The sequence below is a fragment of the Equus quagga genome, chromosome 12 (genome assembly GCF_021613505.1).
Source record: "Equus quagga isolate Etosha38 chromosome 12, UCLA_HA_Equagga_1.0, whole genome shotgun sequence".
NCBI classification, from domain to species: domain Eukaryota; kingdom Metazoa; phylum Chordata; class Mammalia; order Perissodactyla; family Equidae; genus Equus; species Equus quagga.
The window spans coordinates 3,873,245-3,898,042 of record NC_060278.1 but is presented as its reverse complement, the minus strand read 5'-3'; the positions used below and the strand labels follow the sequence as shown (position 1 = coordinate 3,898,042).

At 35.1% G+C, this 24,798-nt stretch overlaps 1 protein-coding gene across 1 annotated transcript in view; it reads left to right on the top strand.

Annotated features, from left to right (window-relative positions):
* CCDC7 (coiled-coil domain containing 7) overlaps window positions 1-24,798 on the top strand; it is a 485,718-nt gene that overhangs the window by 339,795 nt on the left and 121,125 nt on the right. Inside the window, exons 27-28 of the mRNA XM_046679053.1 lie at window positions 3,383-3,493; window positions 3,823-3,954. Coding sequence (XP_046535009.1) covers window positions 3,383-3,493; window positions 3,823-3,954 — 243 coding nt within the window. The remainder of the gene's footprint in view (window positions 1-3,382; window positions 3,494-3,822; window positions 3,955-24,798) is intronic.

The window sequence follows — 24,798 nt, the reverse complement described above, 5'->3', positions numbered from 1 at the left end:
TATTCTGTTAATTTGGCGCCACACTAAGGTGAGGTCTTCTTGGTAACCTCATAGATGGGTGCCATCAAGTTCCCTGTATGGAAAGTGCCAGTACCAGAAAAGTCTCACCAATTGCTGGGTCTCTTTTTTATTTGGGGGGATTGAGAAAACCAAATATTGGCAATCATCTCCTCTAGAATGAGATGTTTGCAGAATTCCTTTGCAGATCATGCTCAGGAACTTTACTTGGGTGATAGGTCCTTATACCCATTCTGTGTTAATGGCTCAGTCATTTTGCTCCATGTGTGTCTGCAGCGTGACTAATCCTTGTTGGGTAGTGTTCTTGTCTGGGGCCACCAGGAAGATGTTTTCAATATAGTGGGAAGCTAGTGTTCCCTCCAGCAGCAGGACTTTTTCTAGGTCTTACCCTACCAAATGATGACAAATAGAGAGTTTAGGTGGACTTGTGGAAGGACATTAATGGTATATTGCAACCCATTTCATATAAGAGTAAACTGATCCTAATTATCTGCATGGACAGTGATGCTGAAAAAAGAGTTTGAGATGTCAGTTGTTGTACACCAAGTTCCTTTACCTTGAGCAACAGCCTCTGTGACAGTCACTAAGTCAGATACTGCCAGTGCCCAGGGCTGTACTACAGCATTGAGCTGCCAATAATCCATTGAGACTCTGTGATTCTGAGGCCACATGTCAGATAGGGCTATTGAGTGGAGAATTAGTCTCATGGAGAACTTTGTTATCTTCAAACTTGGCAATGAAGGCAGTTCTTTCTTTTTCACTCCAGGCAGTTGCTATTGTTTTTGAGAAATAACAGCACTAGGAGCTGCTAGTCTGGTAGGTTTATGGTCTTCTACACAGCCCACTAAAATAGCCCTAACTGGAGCAATTTTTTTCAGGGCTTGTGGGCAAAGGTGAGCAGGTGTTCACCTAAATAATACATCTATACCAATAATCATTCAGTAGTGGATGCCTTAAGAATGGAGTTTGTATTTGGCCAAAGACACCCATCTATAGTTGGGTCTAGGAAAGGGTCCCATTGGTAGTGACCTCAGACCCAAAACCAGAAAGCATTATTTGTTTCCCCATCATTTTAGTGCTGGGGTATGTGGGTCACGGTCACATCTGCACTAGTATCCAAAAGGCCTGGAAATGTAATTCTCTCCCACCTCCCCATTGAACGCTCACCCTGGAATACAACTTTTGGTTCCTACTGGGGATATAAGAACCTGATCTAACTCCTGGTCTTGTTAGTCATTGAAAGCTGAGCGTTCTCAGTAAAAGATGGAGGTGGTCATCTATTCATCTCCAAATTCATAGCGAGGGGCAGAGGGAATAACAGTTTTATAAATCATAGGGGTCATTAACATGCAGACCCTAGGGGGACTATCTTTTGTAGCCCCCATGGCCCAATACTTGGTCATCAACCTCTTCTTTGAGAACCACTGTTGAATAACCAGACTCACAGAGACTCTAAGAGCGTCTCTAGAAGCATCATCCAGAAGAGAGAGCATGATTACACTTTATATCGCTCTCTCTGCCAGTCAGTCTTTACTGTCTGGGCAGTAACTGTTTTTTCCATGTCCCAAAATATGTCTGTTACATTCTGGGTTTTGTTGCAGAATATTATCACCTGACCTTATGAAGAAGTTTGATTGTGTTTGATAACCAGCAGGAGTAACATGAAAAAACCTAGACATCTGAGCTGGTTAACTGTTTTATCTACTGTTCTTACTCATTATTGTAGAACCAAGGGACCACCAGCATGGTTCACAGGGCTGCTATGGCCTCTGCACTGGTGATCCAAATACGATGTTATTGGTAGGTTCATGCCAAAGCTATCAGAGTACGAATAGTACACAGCTGAGGAAGGAGGGCATCTCAGGGTTTGCCTCTCATCTCCCCTCTTCCTTCTTTCTCCTTGATCAAACTTTCTTCTGTCGAGACATTCTGAAGGAGGGGTACCATAGTGATGCACCCCACAAAGTGCCGTTGTCCCTCACTAAGTTTAAGAAGACTACCTCCTTCATCATGCAAGTGAACTACTCAAGCCTTTAAGGTCTCTTTAGGTCACTGGGAAAAGCAATTCCAAAGAGTTCTATATTCATTTAATTAAACCACAAGTCTCATTAACTTGCTATGTCATAGGCTGTCTATCATTGTCTGGGACCTCATTAGAGCTAACAACAATCATTGGGTGTAATGTAGCTTGCAAAGTATGTGGCAATTTTTATTTTTATCATCAGAGGACAATAGCAGTGGCCAAGGAATTGCTTCCCTAGAGTTTATAGAGCCCCTCTGTTGGATCTCTAATTTGACCCACCAGGCATTTTGGCCAGGGAGTCTGGGGCTAGAGGAAAGGACCATTAAACGAAAGAGAAGGACCTTAAAACCAAAAAGCTTACATAAACAATCCGCTGGCACTTTCCAAGAGTGTTCCATGGCATTCCTGAGATAGCACTTCCTGAGACTCATTGATATGGCTAGCAGAGTACATTGCTGAACCCTCAGACTCTTGCAAATGACCAGTTAGTATTCCTCCAAGAAGCCCTGTAGACTTCTCTAGCATCTCCCAACAATGATCTGGGGGATCTTCATGCTTTCTGCTTTTCCAGAAAGACAGTGTGCTTAATTGAGCCACCTTGCCTGCCACCCTTTGCCACCGAGAGGAAACCACCAGGTGGCAATTAAGGGAACAAACTAAACTGAAAGTAACAATTAAGTCTTTATTCACTTAGTGCAATAAAATAAGAAAGAGTCTAAACATGAAAGGGCATTGACTCCACCAATGTTTCAACCAATGTTTCATTTTCCAACGAAATGACATCAGGCAAGCATCAGATGTATCAATGCAAGTGGGAGGGGAATGTCTCACCATTTGTACCGTATTTCTGTGTATATATATATATACATACATGTATATATGTGTGTATATATACATCATTATCTATCATTATAGCATCACTGACACTATACCAATACCATAGCTGTGGTATATGTGTCAGTTTATAACCAATCTCCTATGCTTGAACATTTAGATGGTTTTCCATATTTTGCAATTACAAATAAGGCTGTAATGACTAATCTTGTGGATATGCATTTTCATTGCTTGATCTATTATTATGTATTAATCTAAAGTATAACTAATTGATGAAACCTGAAGACCAATATAAAATATATTTGTTGCTTAGGAATATTTATTAAATAATGAGAGAGCTTCGATATCACCCATTTCAAAGACAGATCTGGCAGTATAATAAATTAGTTATGATTTTATAAAAATGAGAGAAAATGCTACTGTACACTTGTTATAAATTTGAAATCTAGATATTTCACAATAGATCTGTTTTTCCATTTAGTGGACTAAATACATCTCTTTACATAGCTTATATGGGAGAACAAGATGAAAATCTTATATTTTTGAAGCAAGATTCAGTGTCAAATCTCCAAATGGAAGTAAAGAAACAAATAATTTCCAGAGGAGAAAGACGCAATAGTAAGTATAGTAATTATAGGAAACTTTAAACTCATTAAAAGATCTTTTTTTTTGGTTCATGAATATGTATTTGAGCATATATTTTATAGAAATTCTACACTATGATCTAAAGTGTAAATATCCTAAGATAATTAGAGAACAAAAGCAAAATTAATGATTATTTTTGGTTGTTATTTGAGTGGTCAATAATTAGTAAGTAACAAGACTGTTTCCACACACACTCATGAAAACTATTCACAAGATTTTTCTCATTTCACTTGTGTGGGAAGAAAATTTGATGATTATGTGGCATATCAAGGTTACATTATACTTATGCATTTTCTACTTAGCATTTCCTCCTGAAAACCAAAAAAATAATATGATATCAGTTGAAAATCTGTTTCCTGAGGAGGAAGTTTTATTTTCAAGAAACCAATCTCAAACTAAGAAATTTGGAGCTACCAGAGAGAAGAATCTCCATGGTAAGTAATTAAATATAAATCTTATAAATTACTTTTGATTAAATTCAGAACATTGTTTTTGGTTTGTGAATATTTCTTCAATCATATGCTTCTTTGGTAATTTTTCCCATCACACTTTAGATTTTTATTGATGATTTATCTGTTTGTTTTATAATTACTGAGTTAGATATGTTAAATCTCATATTTTGATCTATATCTTATGATTTATTATTTATATGCACATAAATTTAAAATTGATAATATTCTTGGGGGCAGAACATTTTGTCCTAAGGAAGAGACCCACTTCATCATTTTTATAGTTTTTATTTGTTTATTTTCCTTTAAAACTACCTTATCTGCTATTACTGTAGCTCCACAAACTTTCTTCTGGTTGATGTTTGCATGATGCATTTTTTTCTATCCTGGACTTTAATTTTCCCGTATCTTTACGGTTTTGCTGTATCTCTTGTAAGAAACTTACAATTGTACATGTTTTGAAATTTAGCCTGATCTTTGTCTTTTAATTAGCTCCCGTAATCACATATAATCTAATTATTGATATTTTTAGGTGTATTAACACCATTTTCTGGCTCTTTCTATTTTTCCCTTGTGGTATGTTTCTTTTACTCTTTTTTCTTTATATTTTTTATATTACATATATTTTCCTTAGCCATATTTGATACTAAAAATTTTAAACTTAATTCTAAAGTGTAAATACTCTAAGGAAACTAAAGAATAATTTTAAATATATGAGTATTTATAATGTCAGTAACAATAATATTTCTAAATTAAATATATTTAATACTTCTGTATATCTAAAAAGTAACAAGACTGCTTATATATACAAGTGAAAAATCTATTCACATGATGTTTGTATTTCAACTAGACAGCAATTTGCTTATATCATTAAAAAATGATGTAAGATGTTGTTGGATAATTAACGTACATCGTAAACCTAGAGGTTCTCCTCAGATCTACTTCTCTATTTAGTGCTTTTAGGAGACTTTCTTCCTGAACCCCAGAGAGTGGATGAGGCATTAGATGAAAATCTTTTGTCTGACACTCGGAATTGCTAGAAAGAAAAGACTCAGCAGTAAATATAATTATGAATAATAAATTATTTAGAATTTTAATTGATTTAAGCAAAACTTTTTATTTTGTTCATGAATGTGTATTCTACTACCAGCTTACAGACATCTAAGTCAAATTTTTGTATTATTTAAATTTCCTACCTCTTGAGTTCCTAGAATTTTATTTGTTTTATCAATTATGGAGAGGCGTATTTTGAATTCTCCCACATGATTGCAGATTTATCTATTTCTTCTTGTATATTCCTTATACTGTCCATTTTCCTTACACTGTCTATGTTGTTACGTGCATAAAAAATAAAAATGTTAGATATTCTTTATAAACTCAAAATTTTCTTTTTATGAAAAGTACCATCTTATTCTGTCTCCAGTAAGGTCTTTTGACTAAAATCCTATTTGTCTGACATTGACACACTACTGCATATTTATTTTGGTTAGTATTTGCATGGCATATTTTTCATCACCTATTTACTTTTGAATTTTCTGTATTCTTATAATTTAGTGGTGTCTCTTATAAATAGGTTACAGTTAAATTGTTGATAAATCCAGTGTGACTGTCTTTGTCGAGCCCTATAACATGTAATCCATTTACAATTATTATACATATTGATATGTTTGGATTTAAATATTTCTTTTTTTATATGCTTTCTATTGTTCCTACTTGATCCAGGTTTCTTTCTATTTCCTTTCTTTATTTTGGAATTATTACTTTTTAATCAGTCTAACTTTTAAATCAATCATATATGTTAGAAAATGTTTTGAAATATTTTTAAAATGTAAATACCATGGTACAGTAAAGTCTGGTCACCACTTTCTAAATGGATGCACGAGGTAATAGGAGTGTCTCCACGTACTTTTAGGAAAGCATCTCGATCATTTTTACACTTAATTTCATTGACTGTTTTGAAAATGCACTAGAATTTTTTCAGACTTTTTTGGGGAAAGGGAGTTGTTTGATCATTTGTTTAAATTGTGTTTATTTATTTAAACTGTTAGAATACTGGAAGGAAACCTTGAGTGGTTCTTGGTATATATTAATAGTCCAGAGGATTCATAATCCAGCTGTTTTACTTTTTATTGGATTAAAAGCCTCTATTCTTGTAGCTGAGAAAATAGATGAGATAGATGAAAATCTTTTACCTGAAGATAAAGTTTTTATCTAAAAAAAAATCTCAAATTAAGACACTTGAAACTGCCAGAAAATTGGGGCTTAGTAGTAAGTATAATGACTGAAACTATTGTATAATAATTTTTAATTAAATTTCTTTAGTTCAATCATATAAATAAATGCTATATACTGTATCATGTACATATAAGTACTTATGTGCATAATATATATAACATGTATGTGTGTGTATTTATGTTCTCCATTATATCACATTGATGAATTATGTTGTTTATGCCTTCTTAATTTCATTGAAATTCTGTTTATTCTGTCATTTGTGAGAAAGTTATGTTAAATTCAACTACTGATTGTTTATTTCTATATATTGAATTTAGTCGTAAAATATGAATAATTTATAAAACTATTCTCTTGAAAATACTCCCATTATTTCTACACTTCATGTACTCACTGTATAATTAAGTATCTTAACAATGTGGTATTTGATTATATTGTTTCAAAGTAAAAGAGAAAATATTCCTGGATAATTGACATTTGACATAATTGAGTTACAGAGTTTTTTCAGTAAATCCAGTTCTCTATTTAATGGATTAGAAACATCTTTCTTGCAGTGGAAGAGGTATTAGATGAAAATCTTTTACCGGAGGATAAAGTAGCATTGTCAAAAAGCCAATCTCAAACTAAGAAGCTTGGAGCTGTCAAAATGGAAACACTAAGTAGTAAGTATGATAATTTCAATATCATTGGTTTACTTTTAATTAAAGTGAGCAGAAAACTTTGTTCTTAGATTTGTGAATGTTCAATCATGTCTTTTGTATACGTTAGATGAAATGTATTTATTGTGTTATTCAATTATTTAATTTCATTGAAGTTCTGTCTGTTTATTCTGTGTTACTAAGAAGTGTATCTTAAATTCTTTCACTGTTATTACAGATTTCTCTCAACTTCCTGGTAGTTTTGCCAGATCAGTTTATGTATTTGTAAACTATATTATTAAATGTATACAAATTTATACTTGTTATATTCACCTGGTAAACTAAGACTTTGTCTCTGTGAAAGTACACTCTTTATCTCTAAAAATGCTTTTTTGCCTTAATGTTTATTTTGTCTGATAATAATACAGCTAGCTTGCTTTCTTCTCATATTTGCACAGTCTTTTGTAAATAATTCAGAGAGAAGTTCATGATGCCTGTATGGTCTCAGTAATTTTTTCATAATAATCCTAAACCACAAGAAAAGCCCAACAGTTTCTTTATTATTTAGCAATTAGCTAGAAGCACGACTTGTAAGAAACTGCCAAACCATCTTCCAATAGCTGTAGCATTTTGCATTCCCACCAGCAGTGAATCAGAGTTCCCATTGCTCCACATGCCTGATAGAATTTGTTTTCAGTATTTGGGGTTTGACCCATTCTAATAAGTATTTAGTGGTATCTTATTCCTGTTTTAATTCACAACTTCCTGATGACCTATATGTTGAACATCTTTTCATGTGCTTGTTTGCCCTCTGTATGACTTCTTTGGTAAAGTATCTGTTCAGATTTTTGCCCATGTTGTAATTGGGTTATTTGTTTTCTAACTGTTAAGTTTTAAGTGTTCTTTGTATATTTGGGATAACTGTTCACTATCAGATATATGTTCTGCAAATATTTTCTTCCAGCCTGTGGCTTATATTATCATTCTCTTAATGGTATCTTTCTGAGAGCAGTTTTTTAAAAAAAATTTAATGAAGTCAAACGTCAATTTCTTTTCAAGGATTATGTTTTTGGTGTTTTATCTAAGAAGTCATCACCAAACTTAGAGTCACGTATGTTGTCTTCTAAGAGAGTCATAGTTTTGCGTTTTACATATAGGTCTCTGATTCATTCTGAGTTAATTTTTGGTGTAATGTTTGTGTCTAGATTCTTTTTATTTTTTTGCAAGTGGCTGTCCGGTTGTTCCAGTACCATTTGTTGAAAAGACTATTGTCTCTTGAATTGCCTTTGCTTTTTTGTCAAAGATCATTGACTGTATTTGTGTGGGGCTATATCTCTCTATTCTGTTACAGTTGATCTACTCTTTCATCAATAGCACATTGCCTTGATTTCTTTAGGTTTATAAGAAGTCTTGAAGTTGAGTAGCATCAGTTTTCTGGCCTTGTTTTCTCTTCAACATTGTGTTGGTTAATCTGAGTATTTTGCCTTTTCATATGAACTTTAGAATTGATTTGTTAATATCCACGAAACAGTTTGTTGTAATTTTGATTGGGATTGCATTGAATCAAGTTGGAAAGAACTGACATCTTAACAATATTTAGTCTTCCTATCCATATACATAGAATATCCCTCCATTAGATCTTAGATTTGTTTAGATTTTTGATTTTCTTTAGATCTTAGATTTGTTTAGATCTTTAGATTTTTTTAGATCCTTACATCAGAGTATTTGTTTTCCTCATGTATCTTTTGTATTTATTTTGTTAGATTTATACTTAATTATTTCATTTTTTGGTGCTAATATAAATGGTATTGTGCTTAATTTCAAATTCCACTTGTTAATTGTTGATATATAGGAAAGCAATTGACTTTTGTATATTAACCTGTATCTGGCAACCTTGCTTTAATAGCTTAGAGTTTCAGGAATTTTGTTGTTGTTCAACAAAAATAGTTTTATTTACATTTCTCAATGTATGCACCTTTTATTTCCTTTTTCGTCTTATTACATTAGCTAGGACTTCCAGTGTGATGTTGGGTAGGAGTGGTGAGAAGGAATATCCTTGACTTATTCCTGATCTTAGAGAGAAAGCATTTCATTTCTTACCATTAAGTGTGATGTTATCTGTTGGTTTCTTTGTAGATGTTCTTTATCAAATTGAGGAAGTTCCCCACTATTCTTAGTTTACTGAGAGTTTTATCATGAATGGGTTTTGGATTTTTTCAGATGATTTTCCTACATTTCTGATTGATCATATGATTTTTTTCCAGTCTGTTGATGTGATGGATTACATTAATTGATTTTTGAATAATGAACCAGCATTGCATATCTGGAACAAATCCCATTTGGTCATGGTTTATAATTATTTTTATACATCGTGGGATTCAATTTGATAATATTTTGTTGAGGATTTTTGCATCTTATTCATGAAAGATATTGATCTGTAGTTTTCCTTTCTTATATTTTTGTCTAGTTTTTTAATTAGAGTAATAAAGTTCAAATATATTGTGATTTGAGAGAGTATTTCATATGATTTCTATTCTTTTAAATTTTTAAAGGTATGTTTGATGGGCCAGAATATGGTATATCTTGGTGAATGTTCCATGTAAACTTGAGAAGAATGTATATTCTGCTGTTGTTGGGTGGAGTAAGCTATAAACGTCAATTGGACCCAGTTGGTTGATGGTGCTACTCAGTTCAACTATATTATTATGGATTTTCAGTCTGCTGGATCTGTCAATTACTGATAGATGGGATTGAAAACTGCAAATATAATAGATTTGTCTGTTTCTCCTTGCAGTTCTATCAGGTTTTGCCTCAAGTATTTTGTTACTCTGTTGTTAGGTGCATACTTATTAAGAATTATTATGTTTTCTAGGATATTGACCCTTTTATCATTATGTAATGCTCTTTTTATCCCTGATAATTTTCCTTAGTCTGAAGTTTGCTTTGTCTCCAATTAATATAGCTTCTCCAGCTTTACTTTGATTAGTGTTAGCATGATATATCTTTCTCCATCCCTTTATTTTTAGTCTTTCTTATCTTTCTGTTTAAAGTGAGCTACTTGTAGACAACACATGGGCTAGTTTATTTATTAACTCTGACAGTCTCTGTCTTTTAACTAATGTACTTAGGCCATTCACATTTAAAATGATTATCGATATATTTATTTTATTTTATTTTTTTAATTGCAGTAACATTGGGTTATAACATTATATAGCTTTAGGATGTGCATCATAATATATTTCGAATTATGTGTAGATTACATCATGTTCACCACCCAAAAACTAATTATAGTCCATCCCCTCACATGTGAGCCTAATCACCCCTTTTCCCTCTCCCCTTCTTCCCCCATGGTAACCACCAATCTGTTCTCCAAGGCTGTGTGTTTGTTTGTCGTTGTTTTTGTCTTCTACTTATGAGTGAGATCATACAGTATTTGACTTTCTCCCTCTGACTTATTTCTCTCACTGTAATACCCTCAAGGTCCATCTATGTTGTCACAAATGGCCAGATTTCATAATTTCTTATGGCTGAGTAGTATTCCATTGTGTATGTATACCACATCTTCTTTATCCATTCATCCCTTGATGGGCACCTAGGTTGCTTCTAAGTCTTGGCTATTGTGTATAATGCTGCAATGAACATAGGGGTGCAAGTATCTTTATGCCTTTGCATTTTCAAGTTCTTTGGATAAATACCCAGCAGTGGAATAGCTGGATCATATGGTAGATCTATTCTTAATTTTCTGAGGATACTCCATACTGCTTTCCATAGTGGCTGCACCAGTTTGCACTCCCAACAGCAGTGTGCAAGGGTTCCCTTCTCTCCACATCCTCTCCAACACTTGTTGTTTCCTGTCTTGTTAATTATGGCCCTTCTGACCAGAGTGAGTTGATGTCTCGTTGTAGTTTTGATTTGCATTTCCCTGATAGCTAATGATGTTGAATGTCTTTTCATATGCCTGATGGCCATCTGTATATCTTCTTTGGACAAATCTCTGTTCAGATCTTTTGCCCATTTTTTAATTGGGTTGTTGGGTCTTTTTTGTTGAGCTGTATGAGTTCTTTGTATATTTTGGATATTAACCCCTTATCTGATATATGGTTTGCAAATATCTTCTCCCAATTCTTAGGTTGTCTTTTGGTTTTGTTGATGGTTTCCTTTGCTGTACAGAAGCTTTTTAGTTTGATATAGTCCCATTTGTTCATTTTTTCTTTTGTTTCCCTTGCCTGGTCAGACATGGGACTTGAAAGTATGCTGCTAAGACCAATGTCAAAGAGTGTACTGCCTATGTTTTCTTCTAGAATTTTCATGGTTTCGAGTCTTACATTCAAGTCTTTAATCCATTTTGAGTTGATTTTTGTGTGTGGTGTAACGAAATGGTCTACTTTCATTCTTTTGCATGTGGCTGTCCAGTTTTCCCAACACCATTTATTGAAGAGACTCTCCTTTCTCCATCGTATGCTCTTGGCTCCCTTGTCGAATATTAGCTGTCTGTAAATGTGTGGGTTTATTTCTGGGCTCTTGGTTCTGTTCCACTTATCTGTGTGTCTGTTTTTGTGCCAGTATCATGCTGTTTTGGTTACTATGGCTTTGTAGTTTATTTTGAAATCAGGGAGTGTGATACCACCTGCTTTGTTCTTTTTCTCAGGAATCCTTTGGCTATTTGGGGTCTTTTCTTGTTCCATATAAATTTTAGGATTCTTTGTTCTATTTCTGTGAAAAATGTTGGAACTTTGATAGGGATTGCATTGAATCTATATATTGCTTTAGGAAGTATGGAATTTAACAATGTTAATTCTTCCAATCCAAGAGCATGGGATATCTTTTCATTTCTTTGTGTCTTCTTCGATTTCTGTCAACAATGTTTTATAGTTTTCAGTGTACAGATCTTTCACCTCTTTGGTTAAGTATATTCCTAGCTATGTTATTCTTTTTGTTGCAATTGTAAATGGGATTGTATTCTTAATTTCTCTTTCTGCGACTTTGTTGTTGGTGTATAGAAACGCAGCCAATTTTTGTACATTGATTTGGTATCCCGCAACTTGACTGTATTCCTTATTGTTTCTAAAAGATTTTTAGTGGAATCTTTAGGGTTTTCTAGATATAAAATCATGTCGTTTGCAAGGAGTTACACTTTCACTTCTTCTTTTCCAATGTGGATCCCTTTTATTTCTTTCCTGCCTGATTCCTCTGGCTAGGACTTCCAATACTATGTTAAGTAACAGTGGTGACAGTGAGCATCCTTGTCTGGTTCCTGTTCTTAAAGGGATAGCTTTCAGTTTTTCTCCATTGAGAATATTTGCTGCGGTTTTGTCATATATGGCCTTTATTATGTTGAGGTTTTATCATAAATGGATGCTGTATCTTGTCAAATGCTTTCTCTGCATCTATTGAGATGATCATGTGATTTTTATTCTTCATTTTGTTAATGTGGTGTATGACATTGATAGATTTGCGGATGTTGAACCATCCCTGCATCCGTGGAATGAAACCCACTTGATCATGATGTATGATCTTTTTAATGTATTGTTGTATTAGATTTGCTAGTATTTTGTTGATAATTTTTGCATCGATGTTCATCAGTGATATTGGCATGTAATTTTCTTTTTTTGTGTTGTCCTTGTCTTGTCTTGGTATCAGGATAATGTTGGCTTTGTAGAATGTTAGGAAGCCTCCCCTCCTCTTCAATTTTTTGGAAGAGTTTGAGAAGGATAGGTATTAAGTCTTCTTTGAATGTTTGGTAGAATTCACCAGGGAAGCCATCTGGTCCTGGACTTTTATTTTTTGGGAGGTTTTTGATTGCTGTTTCGATCTCCTTACTGGTGATCAGTCTATTCAAATTTTCTACTTCTCCGTGGTCCAGTTATGGAGGGTTGTATGTTTCTAAGATTTATCCATTTCTTCTAGATTATCCAATTTGTTGGCATATAGGTTTTCATAGTATTCTCTTGTTATCTTTTGTATTTCTGAGGTGTCCGTTGTAATCTCTCCTCTTTCATTTCTGATATTATTTATTTGAGAATTCTCTCTTTTTTTCTTGGTGAGTCTAGCTAAGGGTTTGTCAATTTTGTTTATCTTTTCAAAGAACCAGCTCTTGGTTTCGTCAATTTTTTCTTTTTTTTTTTTTTTAGTCTCTATATCCTTTATTTCTGCTCTGATTTTTATTATTTCCTTCTTTCTGCTGATTTTGGGCTTTGTTTGTTGTTCTTTGTCCAGTACCTTTAGATGCACTTTTAGAATGTCTATTTGGGATTTTTCTTCTTTGTTGAGGTAGGGTAGGCCTGAATTGCTATAAACTTCCCTCGTAGAACCGCTTTTGCTGTATCCCACAGATTTTGGCATGTCGTGTTTTCATTTTCATTTGTCTCCAGGAATTTTTTTATTTCTCCTTTGATTTCTTCATTGACCCAATCATTGTTCAGTAGTATTTTTTTTAATATCCACATTTTTGTGGCTTTTCTGGTTTTCTTCCTGTAGTTGATTTCTAGTTTCATTCCTTTGTGGTCAGAAACGATGCATGATATTATTTCAATCTTCTTACATATATTGAGACTTGTTTTGTGGCCTAATATGTGATTAATCCTGGAGAATGTGCCATGTGCGTTTGAAAAGAATGTGTTTTCTGTGGGTTTTGGATGGAATGTTCTGTATATATCTACTAAGTCCATCTGGCCTAATGTGTCCTTTAAGGCCAGTGTTTCCTTATTGATCTTGTGTGTGGATGATCTATCCATTGGTGTAAGTGGAGTGTTAAAGTCCCCTACTATTATTGTGTTACTGTCTATTTCTCCTTTTATGTCTGTTAATAATTGCTTTATATATTTAAGTGCTCCTATGTTGGGTGCATAGATACTTACAAGTGTTATATCTTCTTGTTGGATTGTTCCCTTTATCATTATGTAGTACCCGTCTTTGTCTCTTGTTACAGTTTTTGTTTTAAAGTCTATTTTGTCTGATATAAGTATTGCTACCCCCACTTTCTTTTCTTTGCCATTTGCATGGAATATCTTTTTCCATTCTTTCACTTTCAGTTTGTGAGTGTCTTTAGGTCTAAAGTGTGTCTCTTGTATGCAGCATATACATGGGTCTTGTTTTTGTATCTAGTTGGCCACCCCTATAGCATTTGATTGGAGCATTTGGTCCATTGATGTTTATAGTAGCTATTGATAAATATGTGTTTAGTGCCATTTTGTTACTTTTTTTTCTGGGTGTTTTAGTAGTTCTTCTCTGTTCCTTTCTTCTTCTCTTGCTCTCTTCCCTTGTGGTCTGATGGCTATCTTTAGTAATGTGTTTGATTTCTTTTGTCTTACTTTTTTGCTTGCTTATTATAGGTTTCTGATTTGTGATTACCATGAGGATCCTATTTAATATTCTACGTATATAACAGTCTATATCGAGTTGATAGACTCTTTAGCTTGACCTCTTTCTAAATGCTGTACTTTTTCACTCCCCTCTTCCCACATTTTATGTTTTTCAAATCATATATAGTCTCTTGTTTAGTGTGTGTCTATCCATTACCCTCTTATCATTGAAATAGGTGCTTTTCGTACCTTTGTCTTTTAACCTTCATATTATCTTCACAGGTAGTTGATCTGCTACCTTTACTATATTTTTACCTTACAAGTGATTTTATTGCGTGTTTTTTTGTTGTTGTTTTGTTTTTTTGATAATAATGTTTTTATCTCTATTTGTGGTCATTACTTTCCCACTTAAATACCTTTAGCATTTCTTGTAGAACTTATTTCTTGGTGATAAACTCCTTAACTTTTGCTTGTCTTGGAAGCTCTTTATCTCTCCTTCCAATCTGAATGACAACCTTGATGGGTAGAGTATTCTTGGTTTTTTCCTTTTAGCACTTTAAATACATTGTGCCATTCTCTTCTCACCTGTAGAGTCTCGGCTGAGAAGTCCGCTGACAGCCTGATGGGCTTCCCTTTATATGTCACTTGTGGCCTTTCTCTTGCTGCTTTTAGGATTCTCTCTTTATCTTTAATTTTGGACACTTTAATTATAATATGTCTTGGTGTGGGCCTCTTTGGGCTTATCGTGTTTAGAGCTTTCTGTGCTTCCTGAACTTGGATGTCTGTTTCTTTCCTCAGGTTAGGAAATTTTTCATCTATTATTTCTACAAATAAATTTTCTGCCCCTTTGTCTCTCTCTTTTCCTTCTGGGACACCTATAAGCCAAATGTTAGCACACTTGATATTGTCCCAGAGTTCCCTTAGACTGTTCTCATTCTAATTCTTTTTTCTTTCTTCTGTTCTGCTTGGGTGATTCCCTCTAGTCTTTCATCTAGCTCACTGATCCATTCTTCTGCCTCCTCTACTCTGCTGTTGAGTCTCTCTAGTGAATTTCTCATTTCCAGTATTGTATTCTTCATTTCTGATTGGTCCTTTTTCATATCTTCCAGTTCTTTGCTGAAGTGCTCACTGTGTTCATCTAGTCTTCTCCAATATCTGTGAGCATACTCATGATATTTTGTTTGAATTCTTTTTCGAGTGGGTCACTTGTTTCTGTTTCATTTAGTCCTTTTTCTGGGATTTTGTCCTGTTCCTTTGCTTGGAAAGTATTCCTTTGTCTCCTTATTATGCCTCTTTCTCTGTGCTTATTTCTATGTATTAGGTAAGTCGTCTATGTCTCCTGATCTTGGAGAAGTGGCCTTATGTATGAGGTGCCATATAAGGCCCAGCAGTGGGCTTCCCTCTCATGACCTGTCCAGAAGATCCCGGAGTGACCCCTTGTGGGCTACTTGTGTCCTGCTGTGGCAGGATTGCTCCTACTGCAGGAACCCAAGGACTATAGTCTTTCCTTCCCTGGCCAGCTGTTGTAAATCCAGTTTGGGGAGCCTCAGCACTGTTGGCTCCAAAGTCTATCAGCACACTCCTATTGCAGTTTTCCTTTTAATTAGGTTGGTACCCTGTGTAGCTTGTTGCTAGGCCCAGGGGCTTACAGTTGTGATAGATCTCAGGCCACAAGCCTATTGTCAGTTCTCTTAGGAGTGCAACTGAGTGCGGCTGGCCCCTGGCATGGGAGCACTCAATTGTTTCAGGCTTTCGAAGGTGGGGCTGATCCTTTTTATGGCTATTTGTGAAGCACAGGTCTTCTGCCACTGATAAACCTTACCCCACCCAGGACCACACATGCTGTCAAGATGGTCCTGGTCCATGCACACTTCTCAACCCCCTGGAGCATACTCCGATATCACACTGCAGAAGCCCCACCTCTCCACCAATGCTCCCCACAGTTCACCTGGTCCTCACATAGGCTCTGCCCCACAGAGGCAGACACCCTTGCCTGCCTGTAGAGGATCAAGGCACCCAGTCAATGCAGGCTGAAAAGTAGCCTGAGGGCTTGCTGATAAGTGGGGCCAGTCCCTAGGGTTGCCTGCCCTGGCTGAACTAGATTAAATATGTGCTCTAGTGGCTGTGGCAGACCCCTGGGCTAACAGGCCAAGGGATGAACCTCAATTCGATATATTTATTTTATTTTAATATCAACCATGTTTATACCTATTTTCTAACACCCTAGTACTATGTTTCCTTTTTGTCTTCCACTTTTTTCCTGCCTTCTCAGGCTTTAACTGGATATTCAATATGATTCCATTCTTAGCATATCCTCTCCTTTATTAGTATGTCTGTTATTTTTCTTTAAAAAATTTTTTTAGTGGTTATCCTAGAATTTGCAGTATACATTTACAACTAATCTAAGTACACTTCTGAATAACACCGTACCACTTTGTGGGGAGTGTAGGTATCTGATAACAGTGTATTTCTAATTCCTTTCTCCTGTCCCTTATAACATTGCTGTCATTCATTTCACTTACCTATAAGCTATAATCTCTGAATATATTATTTCTATTATTATTATGAACAAACTGTTATCTGTTCTATCAATTAAGAGTAAGAAAAATAAGATTTTTTTTACCTTTATTTATTCCTTCTCTAATGTCATTCCTCTCTTTGTGTGGATCTAGTTTTCTGATCTGTATCATATTCCTTCTCTCTGAAAAACTTCTTTTAACGTTTTCTCACAGTGCTGGTCAAATGGAAACAAATTCCCTCACTTCTTTTTTTTTTTTAATCTGACAAAATCATTGTTTCTCTTTCAGTTTTGAAGGATAATTTTTCTGGATACAGAATTCTAGGTTGCTTGTTTTGTTTAACACTTTAAATATTTCTCTCCATTCTCTTCTTGCTTACATGGTTTATGAGAAGTATGACATAATTCTTATCCTTGTCCCTCTGTAAATAAGGTGTTTTTGTTTTCGTTTTGCTCAAGAGTCTTTCAAGATTTTCTCTTTGTCTTTGATTTTATGAAGTTTGAATATGATATGATTAGATGTATATTTTTTGGTATTGATCCTTTTTGGTATTCTCTGAGCTTCTATGATCTATGGTTTGATGTCTGTCATTAATTTTGGAAAACTTTTGATCATTACTACTTCAACCATTTCTTCTGTCTCATTGTTTTTTCTCCTTCTGGTATTCCCATTGTGTGTACGTTACACCTTTTGTAATTGTCTCAAAGATCTCAGATATTCTGTACCTTTTTTTCCCATTTATTTTCTGTTTTCTTTTCAATTTGGGAAGTTTCTCATGACATACCTTCAAGCTCACTTATTCTTTCCTTGATTATGTCCAATCTACTGATAAGCATATCAAAAGCATCCTTCATTTCTGTTGCAGTGTTTTTTATTTCTATTATTTCCATTGATTTTTTTCTTATTCTAGATCTCTGCTTACATTAACTATCTTTCTTGCATGTTTTCTTCTTTTTCCATGAGAACTCTTAGCATATTAGTCATAATTATTTTAAATACCCAGTATGATAATTCCACAATCTCTGTCATCTCTGAATCTGCTGCTCATAGTTAATATATATCTCTTCAGACTGTTTTTTTGACTTTCAGCATGCCTTGCATTTTTGTCATGGCTGTTGACATGTAGACATGATGTATTGGTTAAAAGGAACTGATGTATATAGGCCTTTAATGTGAGGCTTTGTGTTTATCTGACTAGGGGTGAGGGTGTGTTTCCTATTTGCTGTAGCTGTAGGTATCAGATGCTAAAATTTCCTGTATTGTCCCTTTTTGGTCTCCCCTGATATCTTTGCATTTCCCTCCAGATTCCTTTTTAAATAGGGTCTGAGGCTTGATGTTCTTTTAGCTGTAATCTGCTATTATTATAGAGGAGCTCTATTAATGTAAAGTGTCAGGGAAGGGGAGACATTCTATAACCTTCTGATTAGGTCTCAGTCTCTTAGCAAGCCTGTGCCTCTGGCCCCAAATTTCACAAGTGTTTCTCATCTCTCTCCTTCCCCTTTGGTAAGATAGGAGGGCTAGAAGAGGCTGGAATTGTGTATCTGCTGACTCCTATGTTGAATATTTTCCTCCTTCAAGATCTGTTAGATTCTGGTAAACCCTGTGTTAGTTAAGCGCTGGGAAAATAGTTTCCCTTGCAGGAAATCTTTTGTTAAGGAGAACAGAAAGCTTTAGACATGTCTAAAAGTACTTTCCCTCCTGTTGGAAACATGTGGGGCTTCTTCTATGATCTGCACTCTGAGAACCTGGTTGGTTTCCTAGAGGTGAACTCACGCTAATGTGGGGCACTGCTAAGACTCAAGATAGTACATACTAGACTTTCAGCTTCTCCTCAGTTGCAGTGTAAGTGTTCCTACCAGCATGGCTCTGGCAGCAGGCTTCTACTCCTGAGCTTCTGCTGCCAGTAAACTGTGCTTCTTGTATCTACCTCTCACTCCAGTTTTGGAGGCAGCATTTTGCCTTATGACCTCAATTCTCTGACAAATGTGAGAAAATATTTTTTCTTTATTTAAAATTTTTTCTTTTTTTAATTGCAGTAACAGTGGATTATATAGCTTTCAGATGTACATCGTAATATACTTTGAATTCTGTGTAGATGACATCATGTTCACCACCCAAAAACTAGTTATAGTCCATCCCCTCACATGTGAGCCTAATCATCCCTTTTGCCCTCCCCTCCTTCCCCCATGGTAACCACCAATGCAATCTGCATTGCTATGTGTTTGTTTGTCGTTGTTTTTATCTTCTACTTATGAGTGAGATCATATGGTATTTGACTTTCTCCCTCTGACTTATTTCATTCATCATAATACCCTCAAGGACCATCCATGTTGTCACAAATGGCCAGATTTCATCATTTCTTATGGCTGAGTAGTATTCCATTGTGTATAAGTACCACATCTTCTTTATCCATTCGTCCCTTGATGGGCACCTAGGTTGCTTCCAAGTCTTGGCTATTGTGTATAATGCTGCAATGAACATAGGAATGCATAAATGTCTTTGTATTGTTGATTTCATGTTCTTTGCATAAATACCTGGTAGTGGTATAGCTGGATTGTATGGTGTTTCTATTTTTAACTTTTTGAGAAATCTCCCTACTGTTTTCCATAGTGGCTGTACTATTTTGCATTCCCACCAGCAGTGTATGAGGGTTTCCTTTTCTGCACATCCTCTCCAACATTTGTTGTTTTTTGTCTAGTTAATTACAGCCATTCTAACAGGTGTAAGGTGATATCTCATTGTGGTTATGATTTGCATTTCCCTAATAATTACTGATGTTGAATATCTTTTCATGTGCCTGTTAGCCATCTGTATATCTTCTCTGGAAAAATGTCTGTTCATATGCTCTGCCCATTTTTTAATTGTGGTGTTTGTTTTTTTGACTTGTATGAGCTCTTGATATATTTTGGAAATTAACCCTTTGTCAGATATATGATTTGAAAATATGTTCTCCCATTTACTGGGTTGTGTTCATTTTGTTCATGGTTTCCTTGGCCTTGCAGAAGCTCTTTAGTCTAATGTAGACACATTTGTTTATTTTTTTTCTTTTGTTTCCCTTGCCTGAGTAAACATGTTATTTAAAAAGATGCTGCTGAAACCGATGTCAAAGAGTGCACTGCCTATATTTTCTTCTAGGAATTTTATGGTTTCAGGTCTTACATTCAAGTCTTTAATCCATTTTTGAATTAATTTTTGTGTATGGTGTAAGATAATGATCTACTTTCATTCTTTTGCATGTGGCTGCCCAGTTTTCCCAGCACCATTTATTCAAGAGACTTGCCTTTCTCCATTATAGGTTCTTGGCTCCCTTGTTGAAGATTAGCTGTCCATAGATATGTGGTTTTGTTTGTGGGCTTTCAGTTCTGTTCCATTGATCCATTGTGTCTGTTTTTCTTCCAGTATCATGCTGTTTTGATTAATATAACCTTGCAGTATATTTTGAAGTCAGGGATTGTCATGCCTCCAGCTTTGTTCTTTTTTCTGACAATTGCTTTGGCTATTCAGAGTCTTCTGTTGTTCCATTTAAATTTTAGGATTCTTTGTTCCATTTCTGTGAAGAATGTCACTGGGATTCTGATTGGGATTGCATTGAATCTGTAGACTGCTTTAGGTAATATGGACGTTTTAAACTATGTTTATCTTCTAATCCATGAGCATGGAATATCTTTCCATTTCTTTATGTCTTCTTCAATTTCTTTTAATAATCTCTTATAATTTTCAGCATATAGGTCTTTCACCGCCTTGGTTAAATTTATTCCTAGATAGCTTATTCTTTTTGTTGTGATTGTAAATGGGATTGTATTCTTGAATTCTCTTTCTGCTAGTCTGTTATTAGTGTATAGAAATTAAACTGATTTTTATAGTTTGATTTTGTACCCTATAACTTTGCTGTAGTTGTTGATTATTTCTAAAAGTTTTCTGGTGGTTTCTTTAGGGTTTCCTATATATAGAATCATGTCGTCTGCAAACAGCAAGAGTTTTACTTCTTCCTTTCCAATTTGGATAACTTTTGTTTCTTTTTCTTGCCTAATTGGTCTGGCCAAAACCTTGAGTATCTTGTTAAATAAGAGTGCCAAGAGAGGGTGCCCTTGTCTTGTTTGTGTTCTCAGAGGAATGCCTTTCACCATTGAGTATGATGTTGGCTGTGGGTTTGTCATATATGGCCTTTATTATGTTGAGATACTTTCCTTCTATGCTAATTTTATTGAGAGTTTTTATCCTAAATGGATGTTGGATCTTGTCAAATGCTTTCTCTGCATCTATTGAACTGATCTTGTAATTTTTATTCTGCATTTTCTTAGAGTAGTGTATCATATTGATTGGCGGATGTTGAACCATCCCTGTGTCCCTGATATAAATCCTGCTTGATCATGATGTATGATCCTTTTAATGTATTACTGTTTTGATTTGCCAATATATTGTTGAGGATTTTTACATCTATGTTCATCAGGGATATTGGCTTATAATTTTCCTTCTTTGTTTTGTCCTTGTCTGATTTTGGTATCAGGGTAATGCTGGCCTTGTTGAATGAGTTTCAAAGTGTTCCATCTTCTTCAAGTTTTTGGAATAGTTTGAGAAGGAGAGATATTAGATCTTCCTTGAATGTTTAGTAGAATTCTCCAGAAAAGCCATCTAGTCCTGGGCTTTTGTTTTTTGGGAGGTTTTTATTGCTGTTTCTCTCTCTTTAGTTTCGATTGGTCTATTCAGATTCTCTATTTCTTTTTGATTCAGTTTTGGGAGGTTGTATGAATCTAGCAATTTATCCATTTTTTTCTAGGTTATCCAGTTTGTTGGCATATAGTTTTTCGTAGTATTCTCTTATTATCTTTTGTATTTCTGTGGTATCTGTTGTAATTTCTCCTCTTTCATTTTTAATTTTATTTATTTGCACCTTCTCTCTTCTTTTCTTACTGAGTCTGGCTAAGGGTTTGTCAATTTTGTTTCTCTTCTCAAAGAACCAGCTCTTAGTTTCATTGATCCTTTCTACTGTTCTTTTGGTTTCAATTTCATTTATTTCTGCTCTAATTTTTATTATTTCCCTCCTGCTGCCGACTTTGAGCTTTGTTTTTCCTTCTTTTTCTAGTTCTGTCAGGTGTACTTTAGGATTATTTATTTGAAATTTTTCTTGTTTGTTAAGGTAGGCTTTTATTGCTATAAATTTCCCTCTTAGCACCACTTTTGCTGCATCCCGTAAAGTTGATATGTTGTGTTTTCATTTTCATTTGTCTTCAGCTATTTTTTTTTAAGATTTTATTTTTTCCTTTTTCTCCCCAAAGGCCCCTGGTACATAGTTGTATATTCTTCATTGTGGGTCCTTCTAGTTGTGGTATGTGGGACGCTGCCTCAGCATGGTTTGATTAGCAGTGCCATGTCTGCACCCAGGATTCGAACCAACGAAACACTGGGCCACCTGCAGCAGAGCGCGTGAACTTAACCATTCGGCCATGGGGCCAGCCCTGTCTTCAGCTATTTTTTAATTTCTCCTTTGATGTCTTCATTGATCCAGTGGTTGTTCAGTAGCACATAGTTTAATCTGCACATATTTGTGCTTTTGCCAGCCTTTTTCTTGTACATTGATTTCTATTTTCATAGCATTGTGGTCAGAAAAGATGCTTGATATGATTTTAATCTTCTTAAATTTATTGAGACTTGCCTTGTTTCCCAACATGAGGTCTGTCTTTGGGAATGTTCCATGTGCACTTGAGAAGAATGTGTATTCTGCTGTTTTTGCATGGAATGTTGTGTATATATCTATTAAATCCATCTGGTCTTGTGTTTCATTTAAGGCCTCTGTTTCCTTTATGTCTCAATAATCTATCCATTGATGTGAGTAGGGTGTTAAGGTCCCCTACTGTTATTGTGTTGCTCTCAATATCTTCCGTTAGATCTGCTAATAGTTGCTTTATATACTTTGGTGCTCTTTTGTTAGGTGCATAAATATTCATAAGTGTTATGTCCTCTTGGTGGAACATCCTTTTTACCATTATATACTTCCCCTCTTCATCTCTCATTGTCTTTTCTATCTTGAAGTCTGCTTTGTCCGATATAAGTATGGCAACACCTACTTTCTTTTGCTTGTCATTTGCTTGGTATATCATCTTCCGTCCCTTCACTCTGAGTCTATGTTTGTTTTTAGAATCTATGTTTGTTTTGAGATGCGTTTCCTGGAGGCAGCATATTGTTGGGTTTGTACATATCGCTTAGGTCCATTTGGTCTTTAGAGTAATTTAAGCCTTCTCTTTCCTTACTGGTTTTCTGTCTGATGATCTGTTCATTATTGTAAGTGGGATATTGAAATCTCCTTCTATTATTGGTTTGCTGTTTATTTCTCCCTTTAGTTCTGTCAGTTTGCTTTATATATTTAGGTGATCCATTGTTGGATGCATATTTATTTATAATTGTTATATCCTCCTGTTGAATTGACCTTTTATGATTATGTCATGGCCTTCTTTGTGTCTTCAGACAGGTTTACATTAGTCTTTTTTTTTTTTTTTTTTTAAAGATTTTATTTTTTCCTTTTTCTCCCCAAAGCCCCCCGGTACATAGTTGTGTATTCTTTGTTGTGGGTTCTTCTAGTTGTGGCATGTGGGACGCTGCCTCAGCGTGGTCTGACGAGCAGTGCCATGTCCGCACCCAGGATTCGAACTGACGAAACACTGGGCCGCCTGCAGCGGAGCGCGAGAACTTAACCACTCGGCCACGGGGCCAGCCCCTACATTAGTCTTTTTTAACTTTTAACTTTATATAGGTATAGCCATCTCTGCTCTCTTTTGGTTACCATTTGCATAAAATGTCTTTTTCCATTCCTTCACCTTCAGCCTATGTATGTCCTTAAATCTAAAGTGGATCTTTTGTTGACAGCATGTAATTAGATCTTGTTTTTTTATCTATTCTCCAATCTATGTTTTTTGATTGGTGAATTTAATCTGCTTATATTTAAATTATTAATTGATAAATTATATATAAATTAATGATTGATAGTTAAGTGTTAGTATTGATATTTTGTTAATTATTTTTAATCTGTATTACAGTTCTTTTGTTCCTCTCTTCCTCACTTGCTGTCTTCTCTTATGATTGGATAATATTTTTGTAGTGATATACTTTAATTCTTTTCTCTTTATCTACTTTATATCTGCTATAGTTTTTTCTTTGTGGCTACAATAAGGCTTGTATAAAACTTCCTATTGTTATAATAGTCTATTTTGATTGGATAACAACTTAACTTGAGTTGCATACAAAAACTCTACTCTGTTACTCCCCCCAACTTTATGTTACTGAAGGGAGAATTCATTTCTTTTTATATTGTATATCCATTAACAAATTTTTGTGGTTATAGTTCTTCTTAATACTTTTATCCTTTAATTTTTATGCTAGAGTTAAAAGTGACTTATGGGGGCCAACCCTGTGGCTGATGGGTTAAAGTTCCATATGCTTTGCTTTGGCAGTCCAGGTTTGCAGGTTCAGATAGCTGGGTGTGGACCTGCTCCACTCATCAGCCATGCTCTAGAGCCATCCCACATACAAAATAGAGGAAGACTGGCCACAGATGTTAGCTCAGGGCTAATCTTCCTCAAGCAAAAACAGGAAAATTGGCAACAAATGTTAGCCAGGGTGAATCTTACTCACCAAAAGAAAAAAAATGATTTGTGTATCATTCTTACAGTATTACTTTTCATTGTATTTATGTATATATTTACATGTGCCTGTGAGATTTATACTTTCAGATGTTTTCATGTTGCTGTTTAACATCCTTTCCTTCCACTTAAGAAACTCCCTTTTGTACTTCTTGTAAGGCAGGTCTAGAGGTGACAAACTCCCTCAGTTTTTGTCTGTCTGGGACAGTTTCATCTTTCCTCAGCTTTAAAGGACAGTTTTGCCAGGTATAGTATGGTTGGGGGGCGGGGGGTTTCTTTCAACACTTCTAATATGTTACCTCACTCTGTGGAGTACAAGGTTTCTGCTTAGAAATCCAGCAGTAGTTTTATGCAGCTTCTCTTTTTTCTTGCTCCTTTCAAAATTCAGTCTTTGTCTTTGATTTTTACAAATTTAATTATAATATGTCTCAGTGTAGACCTCTATAGGTTTAATATATTTGGAATCTTTTTGGACCCATAAATTTGGATGTCCATTTCCCTCCAC